Below are 18,921 nucleotides of genomic sequence, written 5' to 3'. Positions count from 1 at the left end.
ACCCATCTCTACTCAGTCCCCCTGGGCTGTCTATACCGTAGCACCCCCATCTCTACTCAGTCCCCCTGGGCTTTCTATACCGTAGCACCACCCCCCATCTCTACTCAGTCCCTCTGGGCTGTCTATACCGTACCACCACCACCCCCCCCCCATCTCTACTCAGTCCCCCTGGGCTGTCTATACAGTAGCACCACCCATCTCTACTCAGTCCCCCTGGGCTGTCTATACCGTAGCACCACAGTCCCCCTGGGCTGTCTATACAGTAGCACCACAGTCCCCCTGGGCTGTCCATACAGTAGCACCACCCATCTCTACTCAGTCCCCCTGGGCTGTCTATACAGTAGCACCACAGTCCCCCTGGGCTGTCTATACAGTAGCACCACAGTCCCCCTGGGCTGTCTATACAGTAGCACCACAGTCCCCCTGGGCTGTCTATACAGTAGCACCACAATCCCCCTGGGCTGTCTATACATTAGCACCACAGTCCCCCTGGGCTGTCTATACAGTAGCACCACAATCCCCCTGGGCTGTCTATACAGTAGCACCACAGTCCCCCTGGGCTGTCTATACAGTAGCACCACAGTCCCCCTGTGCTGTCTATACAGTAGCACCACCCATCTCTACTCAGTCCCCCTGGGCTGTCTATACAGTAGCACCACAATCCCCCTGGGCTGTCTATACCGTAGCACCACAGTCCCCCTGTGCTGTCTATACAGTAGCACCACCCATCTCTACTCAGTCCCCCTGGGCTGTCTATACAGTAGCACCACAGTCCCCCTGTGCTGTCTATACAGTAGCACCACAGTCCCCCTGTGCTGTCTATACAGTAGCACCACAGTCCCCCTGGGCTGTCTATACAGTAGCACCACAGTCCCCCTGGGCTGTCTATACAGTAGCACCACCCATCTCTACTCAGTCCCCCTGGGCTGTCTATACAGTAGCACCCCCATCTCTACTCTCTAACCATTTCTACCGGTAGAAAGCTGGTGTTTGTACATTAGCAACAGTCTTTCTATACAGTAGCACCCCCATCTCTACTCTCTACCCATCTCTACCGGTAGAAAGCTGGTGTTTGTACATTAGCAACAGTCTTTCTATACCGTAGCACCCCCATCTCTACCCCCCATCTCTACTCAGTCCCCCTGGGCTGTCTATACAGTAGCACCACAGTCCCCCTGGGCTGTCTATACAGTAGCACCACAGTCCTCCTGGGCTGTCTATACAGTAGCACCATCCATCTCTACTCAGTCCCCCTGGGCTGTCTATACAGTAGCACCACCCATCTCTACTCAGTCCCCCTGGGCTGTCTATACAGTAGCACCACAGTCCCCCTGGGCTGTCTATACAGTAGCACCACAGTCCCCCTGTGCTGTCTATACAGTAGCACCACAGTCCCCCTGTGCTGTCTATACAGTAGCACCACAGTCCCCCTGTGCTGTCTATACAGAAGCACCACAGTCCCCCTGTGCTGTCTATACAGTAGCACCACAGTCCCCCTGTGCTGTCTATACAGTAGCACCACAGTCCCCCTGTGCTGTCTATACAGTAGCACCACCCATCTCTACTCAGTCCCCCTGGGCTGTCTATACAGTAGCACCACAGTCCCCCTGGGCTGTCTATACAGTAGCACCACCCATCTCTACTCAGTCCCCCTGGGCTGTCTATACAGTAGAACCACAGTCCCCCTGGGCTGTCTATACAGTAGCACCACAGTCCCCCTGGGCTGTCTATACAGTAGCACCACCCATCTCTACTCAGTCCCCCTGGGCTGTCTATACAGTAGCACCACGTCCCCCTGGGCTGTCTATACAGTAGCACCACAGTCCCCCTGTGCTGTCTATACAGTAGCACCACAGTCCCCCTGTGCTGTCTATACAGTAGCACCACAATCCCCCTGGGCTGTCTATACAGTAGCACCACAGTCCCCCTGGGCTGTCTATACAGTAGCACCACCCATCTCTACTCAGTCCCCCTGGGCTGTCTATACAGTAGCACCACCCATCTCTACTCAGTCCCCCTGGGCTGTCTATACAGTAGCACCACGTCCCCCTGGGCTGTCTATACAGTAGCACCACAGTCCCCCTGGGCTGTCTATACAGTAGCACCACAGTCCCCCTGGGCTGTCTATACAGTAGCACCACAGTCCCCCTGTGCTGTCTATACAGTAGCACCACAGTCCCCCTGTGCTGTCTATACAGTAGCACCACCCATCTCTACTCAGTACCCCTGGGCTGTCTATACAGTAGCACCACCCATCTCTACTCAGTCCCCCTGGGCTGTCTATACAGTAGCACCACAGTCCCCCTGGGCTGTCTATACAGTAGCACCACAGTCCCCCTGGGCTGTCTATACAGTAGCACCACAGTCCCCCTGTGCTGTCTATACAGTAGCACCACCCATCTCTACTCAGTCCCCCTGGGCTGTCTATACCGTAGCACCCCCATCTCTACTCAGTCCCCCCTGGGCTGTCTATACAGTAGCACCACAGTCCCCCTGGGCTGTCTATACAGTAGCACCACCCATCTCTACTCAGTCCCCCTGGGCTGTCTATACAGTAGAACCACAGTCCCCCTGGGCTGTCTATACAGTAGCACCACCCATCTCTACTCAGTCCCCCTGGGCTGCCTATACCGTAGCACCACCCATCTCTACTCAGTCCCCCTGGGCTGTCTATACAGTAGCACCACCCATCTCTACTCAGTCCCCCTGGGCTGTCTATACAGTAGCACCACAGTCCCCATGGGCTGTCTATACAGTAGCACCACCCATCTCTACTCAGTCCCCCTGGGCTGTCTATACAGTAGCACCAACCATCTCTACTCAGTCCCCTGGGCTTTCTATACCGTAGCAACCCCCCATCTCTACTCAGTCCCCCTGGGCTGTCTATACCGTAGCACCCCCCCCCCCCCCATCTCTACTCAGTCCCCCTGGGCTGTCTATACAGTAGCACCCCCATCTCTACTCTCTACCTGTAGAAAGCTGGTGTTTGTACATTAGCTACAGTCTTTCTATACAGTAGCACCCCCATCTCCACCCATCTTTACCGGTAGAAAGCTGGTGTTTGTACATTAGCAACAGTCTTTCTATACAGTAGCACCCCCATCTCTACCCCCATCTCTACTCTCTACCCATCTCTACCGGTAGAAAGCTGGTGTTTGTACATTAGCAACAGTCTTTCTATACCGTAGCACCCCCATCTCTACCCCCATCTCTACTCAGTCCCCCTGGGCTGTCTATACAGTAGCACCACAGTCCCCCTGGGCTGTCTATACAGTAGCACCACAGTCCTCCTGGGCTGTCTATACAGTAGCACCATCCATCTCTACTCAGTCCCCCTGGGCTGTCTATACAGTAGCACCACCCATCTCTACTCAGTCCCCCTGGGCTGTCTATACAGTAGCACCACAGTCCCCCTGGGCTGTCTATACAGTAGCACCACAGTCCCCCTGTGCTGTCTATACAGTAGCACCACAGTCCCCCTGTGCTGTCTATACAGTAGCACCACAGTCCCCCTGTGCTGTCTATACAGAAGCACCACAGTCCCCCTGTGCTGTCTATACAGTAGCACCACAGTCCCCCTGTGCTGTCTATACAGTAGCACCACAGTCCCCCTGTGCTGTCTATACAGTAGCACCACCCATCTCTACTCAGTCCCCCTGGGCTGTCTATACAGTAGCACCACAGTCCCCCTGGGCTGTCTATACAGTAGCACCACCCATCTCTACTCAGTCCCCCTGGGCTGTCTATACAGTAGAACCACAGTCCCCCTGGGCTGTCTATACAGTAGCACCACAGTCCCCCTGGGCTGTCTATACAGTAGCACCACCCATCTCTACTCAGTCCCCCTGGGCTGTCTATACAGTAGCACCACGTCCCCCTGGGCTGTCTATACAGTAGCACCACAGTCCCCCTGTGCTGTCTATACAGTAGCACCACAGTCCCCCTGTGCTGTCTATACAGTAGCACCACAATCCCCCTGGGCTGTCTATACAGTAGCACCACAGTCCCCCTGGGCTGTCTATACAGTAGCACCACCCATCTCTACTCAGTCCCCCTGGGCTGTCTATACAGTAGCACCACCCATCTCTACTCAGTCCCCCTGGGCTGTCTATACAGTAGCACCACGTCCCCCTGGGCTGTCTATACAGTAGCACCACAGTCCCCCTGGGCTGTCTATACAGTAGCACCACAGTCCCCCTGGGCTGTCTATACAGTAGCACCACAGTCCCCCTGTGCTGTCTATACAGTAGCACCACAGTCCCCCTGTGCTGTCTATACAGTAGCACCACCCATCTCTACTCAGTACCCCTGGGCTGTCTATACAGTAGCACCACCCATCTCTACTCAGTCCCCCTGGGCTGTCTATACAGTAGCACCACAGTCCCCCTGGGCTGTCTATACAGTAGCACCACAGTCCCCCTGGGCTGTCTATACAGTAGCACCACAGTCCCCCTGTGCTGTCTATACAGTAGCACCACCCATCTCTACTCAGTCCCCCTGGGCTGTCTATACCGTAGCACCCCCATCTCTACTCAGTCCCCCTGGGCTGTCTATACAGTAGCACCACAGTCCCCCTGGGCTGTCTATACAGTAGCACCACCCATCTCTACTCAGTCCCCCTGGGCTGTCTATACAGTAGAACCACAGTCCCCCTGGGCTGTCTATACAGTAGCACCACCCATCTCTACTCAGTCCCCCTGGGCTGCCTATACCGTAGCACCACCCATCTCTACTCAGTCCCCCTGGGCTGTCTATACAGTAGCACCACCCATCTCTACTCAGTCCCCCTGGGCTGTCTATACAGTAGCACCACAGTCCCCATGGGCTGTCTATACAGTAGCACCACCCATCTCTACTCAGTCCCCCTGGGCTGTCTATACAGTAGCACCAACCATCTCTACTCAGTCCCCTGGGCTTTCTATACCGTAGCAACCCCCCATCTCTACTCAGTCCCCCTGGGCTGTCTATACCGTAGCACCCCCCCCCCCCCCATCTCTACTCAGTCCCCCTGGGCTGTCTATACAGTAGCACCCCCATCTCTACTCTCTACCTGTAGAAAGCTGGTGTTTGTACATTAGCTACAGTCTTTCTATACAGTAGCACCCCCATCTCCACCCATCTTTACCGGTAGAAAGCTGGTGTTTGTACATTAGCAACAGTCTTTCTATACAGTAGCACCCCCATCTCTACCCCCATCTCTACTCTCTACCCATCTCTACCGGTAGAAAGCTGGTGTTTGTACATTAGCAACAGTCTTTCTATACCGTAGCACCCCCATCTCTACCCCCATCTCTACTCAGTCCCCCTGGGCTGTCTATACAGTAGCACCACCCATCTCTACTCAGTCCCCCTGGGCTGTCTATACAGTAGCACCACAGTCCCCCTGGGCTGTCTATACAGTAGCACCACAGTCCCCCTGTGCTGTCTATACAGTAGCACCACAGTCCCCCTGTGCTGTCTATACAGTAGCACCACAGTCCCCCTGTGCTGTCTATACAGTAGCACCACCCATCTCTACTCAGTCCCCCTGGGCTGTCTATACAGTAGCACCACCCATCTCTACTCAGTCCCCCTGGGCTGTCTATACAGTAGCACCACAGTCCCCCTGGGCTGTCTATACAGTAGCACCACCCATCTCTACTCAGTCCCCCTGGGCTGTCTATACAGTAGCACCACCCATCTCTACTCAGTCCCCCTGGGCTGTCTATACAGTAGCACCACAGTCCCCCTGGGCAGTCTATACAGTAGCACCACAGTCCCCCTGGGCTGTCTATACAGTAGCACCACCCATCTCTACTCAGTCCCCCTGGGCTGTCTATACAGTAGCACCACAGTCCCCCTGGGCTGTCTATACAGTAGCACCACAGTCCCCCTGGGCTGTCTATACAGTAGCACCACAGTCCCCCTGTGCTGTCTATACAGTAGCACCACCCATCTCTACTCAGTACCCCTGGGCTGTCTATACAGTAGCACCACCCATCTCTACTCAGTCCCCCTGGGCTGTCTATACCGTAGCACCCCCATCTCTACTCAGTCCCCCTGGGCTTTCTATACCGTAGCACCACCCCCCATCTCTACTCAGTCCCTCTGGGCTGTCTATACCGTACCACCACCACCCCCCCCCCCCATCTCTACTCAGTCCCCCTGGGCTGTCTATACAGTAGCACCACCCATCTCTACTCAGTCCCCCTGGGCTGTCTATACCGTAGCACCACAGTCCCCCTGGGCTGTCTATACAGTAGCACCACAGTCCCCCTGGGCTGTCCATACAGTAGCACCACCCATCTCTACTCAGTCCCCCTGGGCTGTCTATACAGTAGCACCACAGTCCCCCTGGGCTGTCTATACAGTAGCACCACAGTCCCCCTGGGCTGTCTATACAGTAGCACCACAGTCCCCCTGGGCTGTCTATACAGTAGCACCACAATCCCCCTGGGCTGTCTATACAGTAGCACCACAATCCCCCTGGGCTGTCTATACATTAGCACCACAGTCCCCCTGGGCTGTCTATACAGTAGCACCACAGTCCCCCTGGGCTGTCTATACAGTAGCACCACAGTCCCCCTGTGCTGTCTATACAGTAGCACCACCCATCTCTACTCAGGCCCCCTGGGCTGTCTATACAGTAGCACCACAATCCCCCTGGGCTGTCTATACCGTAGCACCACAGTCCCCCTGTGCTGTCTATACAGTACCACCACCCATCTCTACTCAGTCCCCCTGGGCTGTCTATACAGTAGCACCACAGTCCCCCTGGGCTGTCTATACAGTAGCACCACAGTCCCCCTGGGCTGTCTATACAGTAGCACCACCCATCTCTACTCAGTCCCCCTGGGCTGTCTATACAGTAGCACCACAGTCCCCCTGGGCTGTCTATACAGTAGCACCCCCATCTCTACTCTCTAACCATTTCTACCGGTAGAAAGCTGGTGTTTGTACATTAGCAACAGTCTTTCTATACAGTAGCACCCCCATCTCTACTCTCTACCCATCTCTACCGGTAGAAAGCTGGTGTTTGTACATTAGCAACAGTCTTTCTATACAGTAGCACCCCCATCTCTACCCCCATCTCTACCGGTAGAAAGCTGGTGTTTGTACATTAGCAACAGTCTTTCTATACCGTAGCACCCCCATCTCTACCCCCATCTCTACTCAGTCCCCCTGGGCTGTCTATACAGTAGCACCAACCATCTCTACTCAGTCCCCTGGGCTTTCTATACAGTAGCACCCCCATCTCTACTCTCTAACCATTTCTACCGGTAGAAAGCTGGTGTTTGTACATTAGCAACAGTCTTTCTATACAGTAGCACCCCCATCTCTACTCTCTAACCATTTCTACCGGTAGAAAGCTGGTGTTTGTACATTAGCAACAGTCTTTCTATACAGTAGCACCCCCCATCTCTACTCAGTCCCCTGGGCTTTCTATACAGTAGCACCCCCATCTCTACTCTCTAACCATTTCTACCGGTAGAAAGCTGGTGTTTGTACATTAGCAACAGTCTTTCTATACAGTAGCACCCCCATCTCTACTCTCTACCCATCTCTACCGGTAGAAAGCTGGTGTTTGTACATTAGCAACAGTCTTTCTATACAGTAGCACCACCCATCTCTACTCAGTCCCCCTGGGCTGTCTATACAGTAGCACCACAGTCCCCCTGGGCTGTCTATACAGTAGCACCACAGTCCCCCTGTGCTGTCTATACAGTAGCACCACAGTCCCCCTGTGCTGTCTATACAGTAGCACCACAGTCCCCCTGTGCTGTCTATACAGTAGCACCACAGTCCCCCTGTGCTGTCTATACAGTAGCACCACAGTCCCCCTGTGCTGTCTATACAGTAGCACCACAGTCCCCCTGTGCTGTCTATACAGAAAGCACCACCCATCTCTACTCAGTCCCCCTGGGCTGTCTATACAGTAGCACCACAGTCCCCCTGGGCTGTCTATACAGTAGCACCACCCATCTCTACTCAGTCCCCCTGGGCTGTCTATACAGTAGAACCACAGTCCCCCTGGGCTGTCTATACAGTAGCACCACCCATCTCTACTCAGTCCCCCTGGGCTGCCTATACCGTAGCACCACCCATCTCTACTCAGTCCCACTGGGCTGTCTATACAGTAGCACCACCCATCTCTACTCAGTCCCCCTGGGCTGTCTATACAGTAGCACCACAGTCCCCATGGGCTGTCTATACAGTAGCACCACCCATCTCTACTCAGTCCCCCTGGGCTGTCTATACAGTAGCACCAACCATCTCTACTCAGTCCCCTGGGCTTTCTATACAGTAGCACCCCCATCTCTACTCTCTAACCATTTCTACCGGTAGAAAGCTGGTGTTTGTACATTAGCAACAGTCTTTCTATACAGTAGCACCCCCATCTCTACTCTCTAACCATTTCTACCGGTAGAAAGCTGGTGTTTGTACATTAGCAACAGTCTTTCTATACAGTAGCACCCCCATCTCTACCCCCATCTCTACCGGTAGAAAGCTGGTGTTTGTACATTAGCAACAGTCTTTCTATACCGTAGCACCCCCATCTCTACCCCCATCTCTACTCAGTCCCCCTGGGCTGTCTATACAGTAGCACCACAGTCCCCCTGGGCTGTCTATACAGTAGCACCACAGTCCCCCTGGGCTGTCTATACAGTAGCACCCCCATCTCTACTCAGTCCCCCTGGGCTGTCTATACAGTAGCACCACCCATCTCTACTCAGTCCCCCTGGGCTGTCTATACAGTAGCACCACCCATCTCTACTCAGTCCCCCTGGGCTGTCTATACAGTAGCACCACAGTCAACCTGGGCTGTCTATACAGTAGCACCACCCATCTCTACTCAGTCCGCCTGGGCTGTCTATACCGTAGCACCACCCATCTCTACTCAGTCCGCCTGGGCTGTCTATACCGTAGCACCACCCATCTCTACTCAGTCCCCCTGGGCTGTCTATACAGTAGCACCACAGTCCCCCTGTGCTGTCTATACAGTAGCACCACCCATCTCTACTCAGTCCGCCTGGGCTGTCTATACCGTAGCACCACCCATCTCTACTCAGTCCGCCTGGGCTGTCTATACCGTAGCACCACCCATCTCTACTCAGTCCCCCTGTCCTGTCTATACAGTAGCACCACAGTCCCCCTGTGCTGTCTATACAGTAGCACCACCCATCTCTACTCAGTCCCCCTGTGCTGTCTATACAGTAGCACCACAGTCCCCCTGTGCTGTCTATACAGTAGCACCACAGTCCCCCTGTGTTGTCTATACAGTAGCACCACAGTCCCCCTGGGCTGTCTATACAGTAGCACCACCCATCTCTACTCAGTCCCCCTGGGCTGTCTATACAGTAGCACCACAGTCCCCCTGGGCTGTCTATACAGTAGAACCACCCATCTCTACTCAGTCCCCCTGGGCTGTCTATACAGTAGCACCACAGTCCCCCTGGGCTGTCTATACAGTAGCACCACCCATCTCTACTCAGTCCCCCTGGGCTGCCTATACCGTAGCACCACCCATCTCTACTCAGTCCCCCTGGGCTGTCTATACAGTAGCACCACAGTCCCCCTGGGCTGTCTATACAGTAGCACCACCCATCTCTACTCAGTCCCCCTGGGCTGCCTATACCGTAGCACCACCCATCTCTACTCAGTCCCCCTGGGCTGTCTATACAGTAGCACCACCCATCTCTACTCAGTCCCCCTGGGCTGTCTATACAGTAGCACCACAGTCCCCCTGGGCTGTCTATACAGTAGAACCACCCATCTCTACTCAGTCCCCCTGGGCTGTCTATACAGTAGCACCACAGTCCCCCTGGGCTGTCTATACAGTAGCACCACCCATCTCTACTCAGTCCCCCTGGGCTGCCTATACCGTAGCACCACCCATCTCTACTCAGTCCCCCTGGGCTGTCTATACAGTAGCACCACCCATCTCTACTCAGTCCCCCTGGGCTGTCTATACAGTAGCACCACAGTCCCCCTGGGCTGTCTATACAGTAGCACCACCCATCTCTACTCAGTCCCCCTGGGCTGCCTATACCGTAGCACCACCCATCTCTACTCAGTCCCCCTGGGCTGTCTATACAGTAGCACCACCCATCTCTACTCAGTCCCCCTGGGCTGTCTATACAGTAGCACCACAGTCCCCCTGGGCTGTCTATACAGTAGCACCACCCATCTCTACTCAGTCCCCCTGGGCTCTCTCTACTCAGTCCCCCTGGGCTGTCTATACAGTAGCACCACCCATCTCTACTCAGTCCGCCTGGGCTGTCTATACCGTAGCACCACCCATCTCTACTCAGTCCCCCTGGGCTGTCTATACAGTAGCACCCCCATCTCTACTCAGTCCCCCTGGGCTGTCTATACAGTAGCACCACCCATCTCTACTCAGTCCCCCTGGGCTGTCTATACAGTAGCACCACAGTCCCCCTGGGCTGTCTATACAGTAGCACCACAGTCCCCCTGGGCTGTCTATACAGTAGCACCACAGTCCCCCTGGGCTGTCTATACAGTAGCACCACAGTCCCCCTGGGCTGTCTATACAGTAGCACCACAGTCCCCCTGGGCTGTCTATACAGTAGCACCACAGTCCCCCTGGGCTGTCTACCGGTAGAAAGCTGGTGTTTGTACATTAGCAACAGATCAAACACCAGTTGAGGGGTTTACATCCTGGGGGGAGTCAAATATATCCCCACCTCAATCTTCTTCTTCTTCTTCTTTTTCTCGTTCTTCTTCTCCTTGTTCCTCATCATCTGTCTCTTCTGGAGCAGGACGGTTTCATACTTGGGCCTCGGGTGGTCCTGGGGAGAACAGAGACCGGTTCATTTGTTCTGATGGTCAGTCAGTGATGAGGACCTGGACTGGTGTCAGTTGGAGTGGAGTATAGTAATCATTAAGGAGTGGAGTATAGTAACCTCACCATTAAGGAGTGGAGTGTGATGGGATGGGGTGTGATGGGGTGGGATGGGGTGTGATCAGGTGGGGTGTGGTGGGATGGGATGAGATGTGGTTGGGTGGGACGGGATGTGGTGTGGTGGAATGGGATGTGACGTGGTGGGATGAGGTGGGATGGGATGTGGTTCGTTGGGATGTGACGTGGTTGGTTGGGATGTGGTGGGATGGGATGTGACGTGGTGGGATGAGGTGGGATGGGATGTGGTTGGTTGGGATGTGACGTGGTTGGTGGTTGGTTGGGATGTGACGTGGTTGGTTGGGATGTGGTGGGATGGGATGTGACGTGGTGGGATGAGGTGGGATGGGATGTGGTTGGTTGGGATGTGACGTGGTTGGTTGGGATGTGACGTGGTTGGTTGGGATGTGGTGGGATGTGACGTGGTGGAATGTGGCGGGATGGAATGTGGTGGGATGGAATGTGGCGTGGCGGGATGGGATGGGGTGGGATGTGGCGGGATGGGGTGGGATGGGGCGTGGCGGGATGGGATGTGGCGGAATGGAATGTGGCGGGATGGGATGTGGTGGGATGGGATGTGGTGGGATGGGATGTGGTGGGATGTGGCGGGATGGGATGTGGTGGGATGGGATGTGGTGGGATGTGGCGGGATGGAATGTGGTGGGATGGCATGTGGTGGGATGTGGCGGGATGGAATGTGGTGGATGGCATGGGATGGGATGGGGTGGGATGGGGCGTGGCGGGATGGGATGTGGCGGAATGGAATGTGGCGGGATGGAATGTGGTGGGATGGGATGGGATGGGATGTGATGTGGTGGGATGGGATATGGTGGGATGGGATGGGATGGGATGTGGTGGGATGGAATGTGGTGGGATGGGATGTGGTGGGATGGGATGTGGCGGGATGGAATGTGGTGGGATGGCATGGGATGTGGTGGGATGGGATGGGGTGGGATGTGGTGGGATGGGATGTGATGTGGCGGGATGGGATGGGATGGGATGTGGCGTGGCGGGATGGGGTGGGATGGGGCGTGGCGTGGCGGGATGGGATGTGGCGGAATGGAATGTGGCGGGATGGCATGTGGTGGGATGTGGCGGGATGGAATGTGGTGGGATGGCATGGGATGGGATGGGGTGGGATGGGATGGGGCGTGGCGGGATGGGATGTGGCGGAATGGAATGTGGCGGGATGGAATGTGGTGGGATGGGATGGGATGTGGTGGGATGGGATGTGATGTGGTGGGATGGGATATGGTGGGATGGGATGGGATGGGATGTGGTGGGATGGAATGTGGTGGGATGGGATGGGATGTGGTGGGATGGAATGTGGTGGGATGGGATGGGATGTGGTGGGATGGGATGTGGCGGGATGGAATGTGGTGGGATGGGATGTGGCGGGATGGAATGTGGTGGGATGGCATGGGATGTGGTGGGATGGGATGGGGTGGGATGTGGTGGGATGGGATGTGATGTGGCGGGATGGGATGGGATGGGATGTGGCGTGGCGGGATGGGGTGGGATGGGGCGTGGCGTGGCGGGATGGGATGTGGCGGAATGGAATGTGGCGGGATGGGATGGGATGTGGTGGGATGTGGTGGGATGGGATGGGATGTGATGTGGTGGGATGGAATGGAATGTGGCGGGATGGAATGTGGTGGGATGGGATGGGATGTGGCGGGATGGAATGTGGTGGGATGGCATGGGATGTGGTGGGATGGGATGTGGTGGGATGGGATGTGGTGGGATGTGGCGGGATGGGATGTGGTGGGATGTGGCGGGATGGAATGTGGTGGGATGTGGCGGGATGGAATGTGGTGGGATGGCATGGAATGTGGTGGGATGGGATGGGATGTGGTGGGATGGGATGGAATGTGGCGGGATGGGATGGAATGTGGCGGGATGGAATGGAATGTGGCGGGATGGAATGGAATGTGGCGGGATGGAATGGAATGTGGCGGGATGGAATGTGGCGGGATGGGATGGAATGTGGCGGGATGGGATGGGATGAGGAGGGATGGAATGTGGCGGGATGGGATGGGATGTGGCGGGATGGGATGTGGCGGGATGGGATGTGGCGGGATGGAATGTGGTGGGATGGGATGGAATGTGGTGGGATGGAATGTGGTGGGATGGGATGTGGTGGGATGGGATGGGATGTGGCGGGATGTGATGGGATGGAATGTGGTGGGATGGGATGGGATGTGGTGGGATGGAATGGAATGTGGCGGGATGGAATGTGGTGGGATGGGATGGGATGTGGTGGGATGGGATGGGATGGGATGTGGCGGGATGGAATGTGGCGGGATGGGATGGGATGTGATTGGATGTGGCGGGATGGAATGTGGTGGGATGGGATGTGGCGGGATGGGATGGGATGTGGCGGGATGGAATGTGGTGGGGTGGGATGGGATGGGATGTGGCGGGATGGGATGGGATGTGGCGGGATGGGATGGGATGTGGCGGGATGGGATGGGGTGGGATGGAATGTGGCGTGGCGGGATGGGATGTGGCGTGGCGGGATGTGGCAGGGTGGGATGGGATGGAATGTGGTGTGGCGGGATGGGATGGGGTGGGATGTGGCATGGCGGGATGGGATGGGATGTGGCGGGATGGAATGTGGCGGGATGGGATGTGGCGGGATGGAATGGGGCGGGATGGGATGGGGCGGGATGGAATGTGGCGGGATGGGATGGGATGTGGTGGGATGGGATGGGATGTGGTGGGATGGGATGGGATGTGGTGGGATGGGATGGAATGTGGTGGGATGGAATGGAATGTGGCAGGATGGAATGTGGTGGGATGGGATGGGATGTGGTGGGATGGGATGGGATGTGGCGGGATGGAATGTGGTGGGATGGGATGGGATGTGGTGGGATGTGGTGGGATGGGATGGGATGTGATGTGGTGGGATGGAATGGAATGTGGCGGGATGGAATGTGGTGGGATGGGATGGGATGGGATGTGGCGGGATGGAATGTGGTGGGATGGCATGGGATGTGGTGGGATGGGATGTGGTGGGATGGGATGTGGTGGGATGTGGCGGGATGGAATGTGGTGGGATGTGGCGGGATGGAATGTGGTGGGATGGCATGGAATGTGGTGGGATGGGATGGGATGTGGTGGGATGGAATGTGGCGGGATGGGATGGAATGTGGCGGGATGGAATGGAATGTGGCGGGATGGAATGGAATGTGGCGGGATGGAATGGAATGTGGTGGGATGGAATGGAATGTGGCGGGATGGAATGTGGCGGGATGGGATGTGGCGGGATGGGATGGGATGAGGAGGGATGGAATGTGACGGGATGGGATGTGGCGGGATGGGATGTGGCGGGATGGGATGTGGCGGGATGGAATGTGGTGGGATGGGATGGAATGTGGTGGGATGGAATGTGGTGGGATGGGATGTGGTGGGATGGGATGGGATGTGGCGGGATGTGATGGGATGGAATGTGGTGGGATGGGATGGGATGTGGTGGGATGGAATGGAATGTGGCGGGATGGAATGTGGTGGGATGGGATGGGATGTGGTGGGATGGGATGGGATGGGATGTGGCGGGATGGAATGTGGTGGGATGGGATGGGATGTGGTGGGATGGGATGGAATGTGGCGGGATGGGATGGGATGTGATTGGATGTGGCGGGATGGAATGTGGTGGGATGGGATGTGGCGGGATGGGATGGGATGTGGCGGGATGGAATGTGGTGGGGTGGGATGGGATGGGATGTGGCGGGATGGGATGGGATGTGGCGGGATGGGATGGGGTGGGATGGAATGTGGCGTGGCGGGATGGGATGTGGCGTGGCGGGATGTGGCAGGGTGGGATGGGATGGAATGTGGCGTGGCGGGATGGGATGGGGTGGGATGTGGCATGGCGGGATGGGATGGGATGTGGCGGGATGGAATGTGGCGGGATGGGATGTGGCGGGATGGAATGGGGCGGGATGGGATGGGGCGGGATGGGATGTGGCGGGATGGGATGGGATGTGGTGGGATGGGATGGGATTTGGTGGGATGGGATGGAATGTGGTGGGATGGGATGGGATGGGATGTGGTGGGATGGGATGGGATGTGGCGGGATGGAATGTGGTGGGATGGCATGGGATGTGGTGGGATGGGATGTGGTGGGATGAGATGTGGCGGGATGGAATGTGGCGGGATGGCATGGGATGTGGTGGGATGGGATGGGATATGGTGGGATGGGATGGGATGTGGCGGGATGGGATGTGACGGGATGGGATGTGGCGGGATGGGAAGGAATGTGGTGGGATGGGATGTGGTGGGATGGGATGGGATGGAATGTGGCGGGATGGAATGGAATGTGGCGGGATGGAATGGAATGTGGCGGGATGGAATGTGGCGGGATGGGATGGGATGTGGCGGGATGGAATGTGGTGGGATGGGATGGCATGGGATGTGGTGGGATGGGATGTGGTGGGATGGGATGAGATGTGGCGGGATGGAATGTGGTGGGATGGCATGGGATGTGATGGGATGGGATATGGTGGGATGGGATGTGGTGGGATGGGATGGGATGGGATGTGGTGGGATGGGATGTGGTGGGATGGAATGTGGTGGGATGGAATGGAATGTGGCAGGATGGAATGTGGTGTGGTGGGATGGGATGGGATGGGATGTGGTGGGATGGGATGGGATGGGATGGCATGGGATGTGGTGGGATGGGATGTGGTGGGATGGGATGAGATGTGGTGGGATGGGATGGGATGGGATATGGTGGGATGGCATGGGATGTGGTGGGATGGGATGGAATGTGGCGGGATGGGATGGGATGTGGCGGGATGGAATGTGGCGGGATGGAATGTGGTAGATGGGATGGGATGTGGTGGGATGGGATGGGATGTGGTGGGATGGGATGGGATGGAATGGAATGGAATGTGGCAGGATGGAATGTGGTGGGATGGGATGTGGTGGGATGGGATTTGGTGGGATGGGATGTGGCGGGATGGAATGTGGTGGGATGGCATGGGATGGGATGTGGTGGGATGGGATGTGGCGGGATGGAATGTGGTGGGATGGCATGGGATGTGGCGGGATGGGATGGGATATGGCGGGATGGCATGGGATGTGGCGGGATGGGATGGGATGTGGCGGGATGGGATGGGATGTGGCGGGATGGGATGGGATGTGGCGGGATGGGATGGGATGTGGCGGGATGGAATGGGATGGGATGTGGCGGGATGGAATGTGGCGGGATGGGATGGGATGTGGCGGGATGGAATGTGGCGGGATGGGATGGAATGTGGCGGGATGGAATGGAATGTGGCGGGATGGAATGTGGCGGGATGGAATGTGGCGGGATGGGATGGAATGTGGTGGGATGGGATGTGGTGGGATGGAATGTGGTGGGATGGAATGGGATGGGATGGAATGGGATGGGATGTGTTGGGATGGGGTGGGATGAGGTGGGATGGGATGTGGTGTGGTGGCATGGGATGGGATATGGTGGCATGGGATGTGGTGGGATGGGGTAAGGGGGTGGTGTGAAGTGAATATGTAATGGTGTGTCCCTCCTCTTCCTCTAGTCCTATGAGGCTGTGATATGTAATGGTGTCTCTCCTCTTCCTCTAGTCCTGTGAGGCTGTGGGGTGTGATATGTAATGGTGTCCCTCCTCTTCCTCTAGTCCTGTGAGGCTGTGATATGTAATGGTGTGTCCCTCCTCTTCCTCTAGTCCTGTGGGCTGTGATATGTAATGGTGTCCCTCCTCTTCCTCTAGTCCTGTGAGGCTGTGGGGTGTGATATGTAATGGTGTGTCCCTCCTCTTCCTCTAGTCCTGTGGGGTGTGATATGTAATGGTGTCCCTCCTCTTCCTCTAGTCCTGTGGGGTGTGATATGTAATGGTGTCCCTCCTCTTCCTCTAGTCCTGTGAGGCTGTGGGGTGTGATATGTAATGGTGTGTACCTCCTCTTCCTCTAGTCCTGTGGGGTGTGATATGTAATGGTGTTTACCTCCTCTTCCTCTAGTCCTGTGGGGTGTGATATGTAATGGTGTCCCTCCTCTTCCTCTAGTCCTGTGAGGATGTGGGGTGTGATATGTAATGGTGTCCCTCCTCTTCCTCTAGTCCTGTGAGGCTGTGGGGTGTGATATGTAATGGTGTGTCCCTCCTCTTCCTCTAGTCCTGTGGGGTGTGATATGTAATGGTGTCCCTCCTCTTCCTCTAGTCCTGTGAGGCTGTGGGGTGTGATATGTAATGGTGTCCCTCTTCCTCTAGTCCTGTGGGGTGTGATATGTAATGGTGTCCCTCTTCCTGTAGTCCTGTGGGGTGTGATATGTAATGGTGTCCCTCTTTCTCAGGTCCTGTGGGGTGTGATATGTAATGGTGTCCCTCTTCCTCTAGTCCTGTGAGGTGTGATATGTAATGGTGTCCCTCCTCTTCCTCTAGTCCTGTGGGGTGTGATATGTAATGGTGTTTACCTCCTCTTCCTCTAGTCCTGTGGGGTGTGATATGTAATGGTGTGTACCTCCTCTTCCTCTAGTCCTGTGGGGTGTGATATGTAATGGTGTCCCTCCTCTTCCTCTAGTCCTGTGAGGCTGTGATATGTAATGGTGTGTCCCTCCTCTTCCTCTAGTCCTGTGGGCTGTGATATGTAATGGTGTCCCTCCTCTTCCTCTAGTCCTGTGAGGCTGTGGGGTGTGATATGTAATGGTGTGTCCCTCCTCTTCCTCTAGTCCTGTGGGGTGTGATATGTAATGGTGTCCCTCCTCTTCCTCTAGTCCTGTGGGGTGTGATATGTAATGGTGTCCCTCCTCTTCCTCTAGTCCTGTGAGGATGTGGGGTGTGATATGTAATGGTGTCCCTCCTCTTCCTCTAGTCCTGTGGGGTGTGATATGTAATGGTGTCCCTCCTCTTCCTCTAGTCCTGTGAGGCTGTGGGGTGTGATATGTAATGGTGTCCCTCCTCTTCCTCTAGTCCTGTGAGGCTGTGGGCTGTGATATGTAATGGTGTCCCTCTTCCTCTAGTCCTGTGAGGTGTGATATGTAATGGTGTCCCTCCTCTTCCTCTAGTCCTGTGGGGTGTGATATGTAATGGTGTTTACCTCCTCTTCCTCTAGTCCTGTGGGGTGTGATATGTAATGGTGTTTACCTCCTCTTCCTCTAGTCCTGTGGGGTGTGATATGTAATGGTGTGTACCTCCTCTTCCTCTAGTCCTGTGGGGTGTGATATGTAATGGTGTCCCTCCTCTTCCTCTAGTCCTGTGGGCTGTGATATGTAATGGTGTCCCTCCTCTTCCTCTAGTCCTGTGGGCTGTGATATGTAATGGTGTCCCTCCTCTTCCTCTAGTCCTGTGGGGTGTGATATGTAATGGTGTCCCTCCTCTTCCTCTAGTCCTGTGAGGCTGTGGGGTGTGATATGTAATGGTGTGTCCCTCCTCTTCCTCTAGTCCTGTGGGGTGTGATATGTAATGGTGTGTCCCTCCTCTTCCTCTAGTCCTGTGGGCTGTGATATGTAATGGTGTGTACCTCCTCTTCCTCTAGTCCTGTGGGGTGTGATATGTAATGGTGTCCCTCCTCTTCCTCTAGTCCTGTGGGCTGTGATATGTAATGGTGTCCCTCCTCTTCCTCTAGTCCTGTGGGCTGTGATATGTAATGGTGTCCCTCCTCTTCCTCTAGTCCTGTGAGGCTGTGGGTGTGATATGTAATGGTGTGTCCCTCCTCTTCCTCTAGTCCTGTGGGGTGTGATATGTAATGGTGTGTCCCTCCTCTTCTTCTAGTCCTGTGGGGTGTGATATGTAATGGTGTCCCTCCTCTTCCTCTAGTCCTGTGAGGCTGTGGGGTGTGATATGTAATGGTGTGTCCCTCCTCTTCCTCTAGTCCTGTGGGGTGTGATATGTAATGGTGTGTCCCTCCTCTTCCTCTAGTCCTGTGGGGTGTGATATGTAATGGTGTTTACCTCCTCTTCCTCTAGTCCTGTGGGGTGTGATATGTAATGGTGTCCCTCCTCTTCCTCTAGTCCTGTGGGGTGTGATATGTAATGGTGTTTACCTCCTCTTCCTCTAGTCCTG

General features: G+C 55.5%; 1 protein-coding gene across 1 annotated transcript in view; it reads right to left on the bottom strand.

Moving 5' to 3' along the window:
• LOC116372023 (anoctamin-1) overlaps positions 1-18,921 on the bottom strand; it is a 145,616-nt gene that overhangs the window by 74,359 nt on the left and 52,336 nt on the right. The window contains exon 14 of the mRNA XM_031821090.1: positions 10,686-10,790. Coding sequence (XP_031676950.1) covers positions 10,686-10,790 — 105 coding nt within the window. The remainder of the gene's footprint in view (positions 1-10,685; positions 10,791-18,921) is intronic.

The sequence above is a fragment of the Oncorhynchus kisutch genome, unplaced genomic scaffold (genome assembly GCF_002021735.2).
Source record: "Oncorhynchus kisutch isolate 150728-3 unplaced genomic scaffold, Okis_V2 scaffold3846, whole genome shotgun sequence".
NCBI classification, from domain to species: Eukaryota; Metazoa; Chordata; class Actinopteri; order Salmoniformes; family Salmonidae; genus Oncorhynchus; species Oncorhynchus kisutch.
This window is presented reverse-complemented; position numbering and strand designations above follow the sequence as displayed.